A 12,579-nucleotide genomic window follows, 5' to 3' on the forward strand; every position below is an offset into this window, starting at 1 on the left:
CAGTGGGGTCCCTCAGCCTGGCCTGTGCCCTCTCGCAACCCAGGACCTCTCAGGGATCCCCGCATCGCGCCAAAACCTGCAGTCTGACATCCCCCGAGGGAGGTAGTAGTGCGTGAAGCAGCAGGTGGCTGGGGAGGAGCCTGAACTCGGGCCAGGTGCCTCGCCGCTCCCGCTTATCCTGCCCCACAGCACCTGCCCCCCACCACCACTCAGTAGTGCTGCCTTGGAGGCAGGAGAGGCTTGCACCACCGCAGCTGTGCTTGCCAGCTGTGAGCCTGGCATCTGGCACCTCTTGGTCAGCTAAGCAGTGCTCCCACTGTGGGAGCGCACTGACCACCAGGGGGCAGCTTCTGTGTTGAGCATCTTCCTTCTGGTGGTCAATGTGCATCATAGCGACCGGTCGTTCAGTCACTTGGGCTTTTATATATATAGATTGTGTGTGTGTGTGTGTGTGTGTGTGTATGTATATATATATATTTTTTCTTTGTTTAATCCTTTAACTTTCTTTCATCCAGCCCCCAACCCGCTTCCCCTCTGACAGCTGTCAGTCTGTTCCTGTGTCCATGCCTCTGTTTCTATTTTGTTCATCAGTTTATTTTGTTCATTAGATTCTACATACAAGTGAGATCATATGCTATTTGTCTTTGACTGGCATATTTCATTTAGCATAATAATCTCCAGGTCAATCCATGCTGTTGCAAAGGGTTACAGTTCCTTTTATTGGTGACTTCATATTTGTATTTTTAAGCCATACTTCTATTTTGAGCAGTGTTTGTACACTTTATATAATCAGCTGCCTTAATTCACTTAGACATCCCATGGGCACTTCAAAAATGTAAATATTCATTTACCATCTTTTCCCTGCCTTGTTTACTGTGCATTCCCATTACCATATTCTATGTCTATTCAAAAGCTTGTCAATGTGGAATAAAAATTATATCTATAATTCTCAAAATTTATTTCAATGAAGGAATCATTTTTTAAAGTTAATCTTATATGTAGATATAAACCATAAAGTAAACATTTGTTAAATTGGACAATCTGCCAATAAGGTATTTGCATATTCATTTAAAGCACTCATATTTCTTGTTTTATCCCTACATTATTAGTAGTTCTTACTGTGTGATTTGACGTCTAGGGTGCAATTTATTTAAACTATTGCTTCAGATATTCAGTGAAGTTGAAAGAGTTAGATAAAACCCCTTTGCAGGCCAAACTCACTTGTACTGTATAAACTTTAAAAAGCTAAAGTAATGCTTCATTTAAAAAAATTATAAAAAAATTTTTAGGTGGGGGGAGGAGTTGGGGGGGAAGAAGGGATCAACCAAAGAATTTGTATGCATATAAGCATAACCAATGGACACAGACGGGAGTGGGGTGTGGGGACAGGCTGGGAGAGGACAACAGGGAAAAAGGGGACATATATAATAATTTCAATAATAAAGAATATAAATAAATAAATTTTTAGAATTTGTATAGCACACCTTAAAAATATGAGCTTTGGCCCAACTAATAGTTGCCAAGTCTATTGAACAAATTACAATTTAATTTCAATTAATATGTGAGAATTATGGGAGTGTTTATGAGGATATCTTTTAAAGGCAACATATGAGATTCTTTCTTCATATAATATATTACTGTCTGTATTTATCTGAAGAGAAATACCAATTTAAATAAATCATGCATAATGATATTTAAAACCAACATGACTGACTTTTAAATCCCTTATATATTTTAGAAAATCATGTATTCTACAGACTATTAGTTTTCTTTTAAAAAATACATGTTTTTATTGATTTCAGAGAGGAAGGGGGAGGGAGAGAAAGATAGAAACATCAGTGATGAGAGAGAATCATTGATTGGCTGCCTCCTGCAAACCCCACACTGGGGATTGAGCCCGCAACCCAGGCATGTACCCCAACCAGGAATCGAACGGTGACCTCCTGGTTCATAGATAGATGCTCAGCCACTGAGCCACACCAGCCAGGCCAGACTATTAGTTTTTAAAACTGAGATATATGTAACCCTAGCTATACACTAAGATATTTCAGGCGATATACGAGCACAGATAACTTTAAGGGAATCAGTTTCTAGTCGGCCTGCCACCTTGTTTGTGTTTTTGCATTCTATTTTCCAGTTTCTCTTACCCATTACCTATAACCATATTGAATTTCCCATTATGCATTGATCCAAGGTGTAAAAACTTACAGGGCACCAGTCAGGAAAAAATGTATTTATCCTGATATATAAGTCTGAATGGAGTTCCTGGACCCAATTCCGAAGTAAGGGGTAGTTCACCCCCACCAACAAACAATTTCTCAGACACCAGCAAGAATTCAAATCAGTTCTGACACTATTGGAAATAGGACCAGATTCCACAGATTAAGGCTTCAATCATGCAATATTGGTCTCTCCAGCTACATACACACACACACATTCTTCAGATGCCAGCAGTAAGCCTTGGCTCTTGCTTTATCTGACCAACTGGCTATATTGGGGTTCCAATGACTCCCTCCTTAGGTTCAATTTGCTAAATTGTCTCAGAGAAACATTTTACTTACTAGATTACTGGTTTATTATGAAAGTATATCTAAGGAAAATGATATTAAGGGGTATGTGGCATCAGCCAGATGAACAGACAACATGGGGTGAGGTTCCCAACAAAAAAGCTTGTCCCCATGGAGCTTGGGGCCTCAGCATAGTGGCACATGGAAACATTCTGGTTCCCCAACATGTAAGTTCTCCAAAAAGACCAATGAACTCCCTTCCTGGGTTTATATGGAGGCTTCATTAGGTAGTCTAGATTGACAATGTTAGTGGCCACTGGAAATTGAACTCAATCTCTAGCCCCTCTTCCCTCCCCTAAATCAGGCCTGGGAGTGGGGCTGAAAATTCCAGACCTCTAATCACAGGGTTGGTTGGTTCTCCTGGCAACCAGCCCTAGTCTAAAAGTCACTAATATAACAAAAGGCACCTTTTTGCACTTTTTTTCACTCTCTAAACTTCGAAAATTCCTAGGGTTTGGGGAGCCTGGAACTGTGATGTAGATGAGATATCTTATAAATCACAATGTCACAAGTTCATTGAGTGCAAAGCAAAGATTCCAAGAGAACTTTTTTGATTGTTAAAACTCTTTTTTTTACAGAGAGGAAGGGAGAGAGATAGAGAGTTAGAAACATCGATGGGAGAGAAACATCGATCAGCCGCCTCCTGCACATCTCCTGCTGGGGATGTGCCCGCAACCCAGGTACATGGCCTTGACCGGAATCGAACCTGGGACCTTTCAGTCCGCAGGCCGACGCTCTATCCACTGAGCCAAACCAGTTTCGGCGATTGTTAAAACTCTTGATAGTTGAAATGGCTTGTCATGTCTACCTATGTCTTGTCATATATATCTAAGAATTAAGAAGTGAGATGGATGTAACAGGGTGAATATTAACTTTTTAAAAAACCAACTGAGCTACACTGGGTGGGCAAGAGTGTACTTTTTAAAGTTAATTTTTGGAGGCAGACAGCAACAGTGGTTTAACTTTTATTTTACTTCACCATTCATTGGACAGTGGGAGAAAGAAGATGGAGACTTTTATAAAGTTAAAGTTCCCATACCTGGGTGTTCGGTTCTTCTAGATGCTTCCCCCATACTTAAGACTGTGACATTAACATGTGTATTTGAATTTAAGAATGAAGTCAGAGTTTTTGCAGAAAAAGAGTCTGATCTGACTGGTTTTTTTTTGACAGTGAAGATTGTCTCTGTCAATTAAGTGATACGACAGACTTTTTAATAAATTAAATGAGCTAAATCTGAAATTTTTTAAATCATTGTTTGGTGAAATGTATTTAAAGCATATTTACAATATATATAACACACACACACACACACCCCGAAATATCCTTTGTAACTACTTAAATTTAAAGCATTTCAAATGGTGACATAAAAATGTGAGAAAAAGTTCATCACTTGTCAAAATTCCTGTAGAGTATGTGGAGCCCCATTTTTTTAAAGAAAAGCTGAGAGGACTATAGTGAAAGTTATTTTAGCCATGTAAGAGATGAAGAAATTTAAGTATTTAATAACTTTAAGAAGTAAAAAGGAGAAAAAAACTTAATCGACAGCTCTTCAATTTTAATAAAGAACATGTTTTTCATTATAGTTTTATTAAGTCTGTTTCTTGTAATTTCAAAAGCTATTTCTGTTCGGCACTGCTGTTATATATCCTTGATATCAGCGGTATAATATTATATCTTTTTGCTTTTCAGTCCATTGCTGATGGTTTTAGAGAGGCAGTTCGTTATGTCCTTCCACGTCTTATGCTAGTGCCTGTGTATCACTGTTGGCACTATTTTGAATTATTAAAGGTAAGATGAAAGCTTTCTGAACCAAAAGTACTGGCATTTATGAGGCTTAAAAACTAGTTGTTTTTTTAATCTGATCAGATTATTTAAAAATACTTTTTATTCATAAAAATAAATTATCTTAAATGTTTACTTCTTATTACAGAACATGAAGAAAAGCTTGTATTTCTTACTTATCTTCATGTCATTTCCATGTGGATAGAGATAGGAAAATGTATTTTCATCTGTCATTTCATAATATAGACTCTCAAAGTACTAATGTTATAAAAAAAGTTTACTTTTTTTTTTAAGTTAATGTTTTTATTGATTTTTTTTTAGAGAGAGAAAAAGGGCAAGGGAGAGAAAGATAGAAACATCATTGATGAGAGAAACATTATTGATTGGTTGCCTCCTGCATACCCTCTACTGGGAACCAAGCCTAAAACCCGGGCATGTGCCCTGACTGGAAATCGAACCAGTGACATCTTGGTTCATGGGTCAACACTCAACCAACTGAGCTACACTGGCTGGGCAAGAGTTTACTTTTTAAAATTAATTTTTGGAGGCAGACAGCAACAATGGTTTAACTTATATTTAATATTTTTTATAATATATTTTTATTGAATTCAGAGAGGAAGGGAGAAGGAGAGAGAGATAGAAACATTAATGATGAGAGAAACATTATTGATTGGTTGCCTCCTGCACACCCCCCTACTGGGGATTGAGCCTGCTTCCTGGGCATATTCCCTGGTTGGGAATCGAACTGTGACCTCCTGGTTTATAGGTCCACGCTCAACTGCTGAGCCACACCGGATGGATTTAACTTTTGTTTTAAATAAATAATAACTTTTATACATAACACTGTTCTAAATTTTCATCTTGCTTTAACTTATTAAGAAAAATACTTCTGAAGTTGACATTTTTTCATGCAGTGTAGCATTCTTCCTTTCTTAGCTAGAACCCAAGCAACATTTAAAAAAGAATTATGGTAAAACTTGAACTCTTTTCAAAGATCAGTAAACATAAAAATATATTGTATTCTTAAAGGTTCTAATAAGCAATATAAACTTTATTATGGTACATTGCATACTTCTCAGAAAAGTATGTAATAAAACATAAACATAAGTGTGTTACATAATAAATATAATGTGTAAACACCCCAAAGCTAAACCTCTACCCTAACTTTAATGGCAATTACTTCCTTGCTTTTGATTCCAGTTTAAACACCTATGTATATATCACTAATGCTATATATATATATATATATATATATATATATATATAGCCTATTTCTGAATTTTATGTAAACTAGATCAGATTGTTATTAGATCAATATATTATTTTCTATGTTATATCTCCTCTCAAAGTTATATTTATTGATGTTCTTATATGTTGTTATAGTTTAGTTTTCTTCCAGTTTGAATAAACCATGATTTGTTTATTCTTTTCTGGTTGTTTTGCTATTACTGATAACACTTGCTATGGACATTCTCTTATGTATCTTTTGGTACACGTGTGCATGCATTTTATTTCTCTAGAGTATTTACTTAGGAATGGAATTGCTTGGTTTTAGGGTGTGCATGTTTTCAGATTTAATAGATAATGCCAAGCAGCTTTCCAAAGTGGGTTGTACAGTTTACACTCCTTCCAGAATGCATGAGGTATCTTTCTTTATGCATATATTCATACTTTAAAATTTCTGTCATCTGCTGTATTTATAATAGCCTCTGATGGTTTTAATCTGTATTTCTTTGATTATTAGTGAATGTATGTATAGTATGTTTATTGGTCTCTTGGATAACCTTTTGTGGAGTTAAGTCTTTCGCCATTTTGAGTATCTTATGTGGTTTGTCTTTGTATTCCACGTTTCTATTTGTTCTTGTTGCTATGCATTAATTAACCTGAATGTATTCTATATTTAATCTAAGGGTTATAGTTTCACTGATGAGTGATGGGTGATTTCCCTCTATTATTCATTCTTTGAGCCTTAAAGCACTACTGCCTAGTTATAAAAGAGTATCTGCTGCCTTTGGACAGGCATCAGAATTTGAGTGCTCTTTTTTTCCACTCTAGGTTCCATTTGCACTTTCTCTTGGTTTTTAAGACACCAAAAGGACATATGGAGAGATGGAGATTTTTTTTAGACTCTCCATTTTCATTTCTCTACGTACTAGCTACTGATCTTTATTAACTACAGTTAACATCTAAGGACTTTTGCCTACTTTGAGATTATTTCCCTTTTCAATTGTAATTTCAACATATCTTGCTTAGTAAAATTTTCTTCCCGACATTTTTTATTGCTCTTTTGTAAGTAAGGAATCTTTCTGCTTCAGCATTTTGTACCTCTCCCTTATGATACCAGGTTGTTGGCTTAAAAGACCCTGTTCAGACTTTATCTAACTCATTAGTAATAATATTAAAATAAAAACCAGAATAACTCTATATTTTATAAGCATCTAGGCAAGGTATTCATTTTATGATTTCTAATGAATGCCTACCTCAAGAATTCTTTTTTATGGAATCTTATAACCCATAATGTGTGATGGTGGAGCTCACTAGCTTTTGTGCACAAATAGATGAGCCACTTGATTGTGTATATCTCCATGGAGACTAATGGATCCATAAAGAACTCATAAAAGAAAGATTACAGGCTTCATATGAATAATACATTGGCAGCTCCAGATGTGTATTTGGAGTCCTAAAACATTTTAGGTAATGCTCATGTCTAATTGGAAATCCTATCATTAGTGTTATAATTGCCTTCTAATATTGGCCAACATTTAAAAATGCTGGTTTGACTCTATAATTGAAGTAATTGAAGGTGGGTTTTTTTTGTTTTTTTTCTCATCTGGATGTTTAGTTTTTAAAGTCTCTGAGATCTGCACCTAAGGTCAGGATATTAACTATGATGGCCTTACTCATCCTGAAGCTATAAATACATTTACCGCCAATTAATCACTGGACTCCAAGTGTTCTTAGCTATTGTGATTGGGACTAATAATTGGTTAGTTAGTTAAAATAAAGCAAAGAATCATAAAATGAAATCTTATATATACTTATGTATTTACTAGAGGCCTGGTACATGAATTCATGCATGGGTGGGGTCCGGCCAGCCTACCCAATTGGGGCTGTTTGGGCAGGGCCTGCTGGAGGGAGGAGCCGCAGGAGGTTGGCCGGCCAGCTCCGCCCCCTGGTTGAACTCCCGGTCGAACTCCCAATCGAACTCTTGGTTGAGGGGACAATTTGCATATTAGGCTTTTATTATATAGGAAGGATATGCTTAATCTGTTGACTTAGGTTAAAATATTTTCTTTGAATATGAATTTTTCTGAGTCACAAAAATTATCTTTTATGATTGCTATTTCCCTTTTCTTTTAGATGAAACATGAATTTGAAGGTGCTTGTAAAGCAATCTTAGTGCAGAAATCTGTTTTTATAATTCTTCCAAATCTTTTACATTCGTTGTCCCTATACCTTTTAAAAGGGACTTGCCTTTAAAATTATTTGACTGAGTTTCACATAAATATCATATATACATATATATATATATATATATATATATATATGTATATATACTTCTTTGACTTATAAAATGTGTAATCAAATTACATAATTATAACATAAGCACAACTGGCATCAACATATTTGGGAACATTTACTAATTCTTAGTAAGCATATACTTAATTAGTGGGATCCAGAGGGCCTAGATATTCTAGAAAGTGGCCCACTTATTTCTGGCATTTATTGTCCTGTGGGAATCACCCTGTATGTTATACAGTGGGAATGATCCATAGTAAGAACTACATTTAACATTATGACTGTATACACACACATACACACACACACAAAGTTTTATGCAGTGTACTCTGACATATTCTCTTCCATTTAAAAAAAATTATTGTGATGCATTAATGGACTATAACATGCAGTTTGAAAAACACTGAAATAAGGACTAATTCTAGACCAGTGATGGCGAACCTTTTGAGCTCGGCGTGTCAGCATTTTGAAAAACCCTAACTTAACTCTGGTGCTGTGTCATATATAGAAATTTTTTGATATTTGCAACCATAGTAAAACAAATACTTATATTTTTGATATTTATTTTATATATTTAAATGCCACTTAACAAAGAAAAATCAACCAAAAAAGTGAGTTCGCGTGTCACCTCTGACACGCGTGTCATAGGTTTGCCATCACTGTTCTAGACACAGGCTAAGTGAATTATCACATGAACAGATGAAAAGTTACTTTATTTTTATATCTGTTCTGACTATGATACTTTTGGTTTTATATAGCATTTTATTTATTTTTAATTGTGATAAAACTACATAACATGAAACTTACTATTTTACCTCTTTTAAGTGTTCAGTTCAGTGGTGTTTATTTTTTGTTATGCAACCAGTGTCATTTTATACTTGGGTTGCTTCTACTGCTTGGCTGTTGTAAATAACGCTGCTATGAATATGGATATAAACATATTTCCTCAAGACTTTGCTTTCAATTCTTTTGGATATATACCCAGAAGTGAAATTGCTAAATCATTTGGTAATTACAGTTTTTAATTTTTTGAGGAAACATTGTACCATATTCCATATCAGCTATACCATTTTACATCTCCACCAACAATGTACAGGGTGCGAATTTCTCTACATCCCTGCCAACACTTGGTTATTTTCTGTGATTTTATTTTCTGATAGTAGCCATCGTAATGTGTATGGAGTGGTATTTTATTGTAGTTTTGATTTGCATTTCTCTAAATATTAGTGATAGTGAGCATATTTTTATGTGCTTATTGGTTATTTGTATATCTTCTTTGGAGAAATGTTTATTTCAAGTCCTTTGCTCACTTTTTAATGGGTTGTTTATATTTTTATTTTCTTTTAGGAGTTCTTTACATATTTTAGATATTAATACCTTATCAGATATATCATTTCTAAATATTTTCTCCTGTTCTGTAGTTTGCCTTTTTGTGATATTGTTTGGGCTCAAGTTCTCATCCAAAAGAAATTTCATTTCATGTTATGCTCAATTTGGATGACAACCATAAAAAAAAGGCTGGACCAGTGTGACTTAAGGCTTTCACATTTCTTTGGGAACAGTAAATACAATCTGGAGCAGTTTTAATTTGAAATATCTGCTTCAGACACATAGCAAGGAAGATTTATGTGTTGACATAGCATTTAAATATTATTCAAGCTTTACTTCCCAGAATCAGAATTTATGATAAGAAAATAGAAAAACAACTATAATGAAAACTGATAGGACATCATTTATAGATTGCCTGAAATTATTTTAGAGTACATTATTGGATTATTCTTATTAAATCAATAACTGTATTTATAGATAATATATTCTTTTTGTTCTTTTCATTTGAACATCTTGGGTTAATCATGAACTACTTTCATTTTCTATTTTTTCTCAGATAAATTTTAGATTTTTTTCTTAACATATACATTTTTATGTAAGAGGAAAAAGAAAAAAAAAACTGTTTCTTGATTTATAAGTAACTTTATAATATACTTCTTATATTCTGAGGAAACATTTATGTTTATCCTTCTGTTATTAAGAACACATCTACTCTCTCATTTCAGAATTGATTTATTCCGAAGACAAATAACATTCTTTTGCTCTCTAACTCTCTGGTCATTCTTTGGAAATTTAGTAATGGAAAGAATAAAAATTCTCCTCTCAAGAGAACTTAATCTATCCTACTTTAGTTTAAAGCTTAACAGGAAAACCTAATACTAATAACATCAATGAGATTCATTGGGAAAGATAAGCCAGTATTTCAAATATGAGATAATTGAATTTTTAGGTAGTACTCTTTTACCTTTTTCTTTGAAAAACATAGAGAAAAGTTACAAAAATAGTATAGTGTGAGCTCCTTTCACCTAGATTTACTTGTTAACAGGTAATATTTGCTTTGTCACTGTCTTTGTGTTCCTGTGTATGTATATTTGAGTAAGTGTATTCATAAAATCAAGAGCTTGAGATAATGTTATTAAAGGAAATGTTCTGGCTCTTGAAAAAGATTATGAAGATTATTTTACTACATAATATTTACTTTTTCAGTACTGACACATCACTCAGAGACATCTGAAGAAAGATAATGTATTTTTTAAAACACAAAAAAAAGTAATATACAAATGAGTTGAATTTCCCACCAAATTACTTAAATTCTATTTTTATGAAAACCTATAGAGAAATTTATTGTTACAAAACAAAGAATTGATCACATATATATCCACAATGAATTACAGAAAAATTATAACTTATTAAAACTTACCTTGCTTTAGGCACACAGATATCTATAGTAGATATAACATTTTTTGAGAATTCAAGAGAACCATGCTAAGTATTTAAGTGAAGTCTTATAGAGTTAAGAAAAAACTTACATGAAATGCAAAATCTTGGACAAGATATACTTATAGATAACTAAGGAGAATAATGATTGTCAAGTTAAACAAGAACTATATTCTTCAGCCAAGTTCATAAGATATTACAAATTAATAAAAGTTCACTTCCACTGTATTACTTAATTTAAGCACATATTGCAGGGGCATTAATCTCTTTGACCTCTTTTCCAAAGCACACTTAACTTCATTTTATTTCTTAAACTATTAATTATCCAATTTGTTTTTAACATGGAAGGAATCCCTTTCAACTCCTGGTCACCAGGCTTCGGCATAGACCAGTACTTTGCATAATTGTATCTGGTGTCATTGTAGAGAAGCAGTGTAGTAATGGCAGAAATGGGCCCTGAATTTTGTTCCCAGGTTTGAATACAGACTCTCCTACTCGTCTTGAGTGAATTACATAACTGCTCTATGCCTCAGTTTCATCATTTGTAACGTGTATAATAATAATAATACCTACCTTACAGAGTTGTGACAAAGATTAAATAAGCTAATGCATAAAAGAACATGCATAGAATAAGAGCTCAGTAAATGTTCATGGTTGTCATTTGTCTAAACATTTAAAATTATAAGTATTTATACAATAGTCATTCATTCTAATTACCTTATTGGGTACCTACCATTTGCAGATACTACAAAAAATGAGCAAAACATATCCCCATGTTTAAGGATGTCATGGTTTAGTGAAGAAGATGACTATCAAACAAAGAATCCTATATAATAAAACCCTAATATGCAAATAGATCGAATGACGGAATGACCAGTTGCTATGACATGCACTGACCACCAGGGGGCAGATGCTCAATGCGGGAGCTGCCCCCTGGTGGTTAGTGTGCTCCCACAGGGGGAGCACCGCTCAGCCAGAAGCGGCAGGCGAGCACAGCAGCGGTGGCAGGAGCCTCTCCCACCTCCGCTGCAGGTGGGCGGTTAGGACTGAGGGGTCTCAGACTGCAAGAAGGTGCAGGCCGGGCTGAAGGAGCCCCCCCCCCCCCCCCCAGTGCATGGATGTTGTGCACCAGGCCTCTAGTTACAATATAAGTACCTAATGTAAGTAGTACTATGGGACCACTGAAGCAGGAGTAACTAACTCTATCTAGGGAAGTTAGAAAAAAAATTAATATGGGTGTTGGATATATAGGGCTTTTATAGGTGTGTGTGTGTGTGTGTGTGTGTGTGTGTGTTTTATTCGGGGAGGCCATGAAAGACAAATGCCGAGGAACTGTTGCAGATTAAAAAAGACAGTAGCAACATGACAGCTAAGTGCAGCACTAACTAGGTCCTATATTGGGGGGAAATTACCCTAACGTACAGGATTAGGACATTGACAAAACTGGACATGTGGTGGGTATTAGATAATAGACCTTTACCAGTGTTAAATTTCCAGAAGTTGGTCATTATATTGTGACAGAATATTTTTGTTTTAAGACATACCACTGAAATACTAAAGGAATAAAAAGGAATGATACTATTTGAGAGTAATTGTTGATACATTTGAATGTTCCGCATATTCCAAAAACAATCTCAGAACCATTCAGCAATGGTTCCTTTTCCTCAGCAAGGAACTGAAAGGATATTATCACAAACTAGAGGCCCATGCACTGGTGGAGTCTCTTGGCCTGGCCTGCACCCTCTCGCAATCTGGGACCCCTCGGGGAATGTCATACTGCCAGTTTTGGCCTGATCCCCACAGGCCAGGCCAAGGGACCCCACCGGTGCACAAATCCATGCACCGGGCCTCTAGTATGCATATAAGATCTTTGGTTAATTTCTTCCTGCCCTCCTCCTTCCCCTCTGAGATTCATCAATCTGTTCCATGTTTCCATGCCTGTGT

General features: G+C 35.3%; 1 protein-coding gene across 1 annotated transcript in view; it reads left to right on the plus strand.

Annotated features, from left to right (window-relative positions):
• The window catches only part of SOS2 (SOS Ras/Rho guanine nucleotide exchange factor 2), a 99,547-nt gene that overhangs the window by 48,444 nt on the left and 38,524 nt on the right, over positions 1–12,579 (plus strand). The window contains exon 8 of the mRNA XM_081094880.1: positions 4,258–4,356. Coding sequence (XP_080951006.1) covers positions 4,258–4,356 — 99 coding nt within the window. The remainder of the gene's footprint in view (positions 1–4,257; positions 4,357–12,579) is intronic.

Source organism: Myotis nattereri (assembly GCF_964212035.1).
Source record: "Myotis nattereri genome assembly, chromosome: 1".
Taxonomy (NCBI): Eukaryota; Metazoa; Chordata; class Mammalia; order Chiroptera; family Vespertilionidae; genus Myotis; species Myotis nattereri.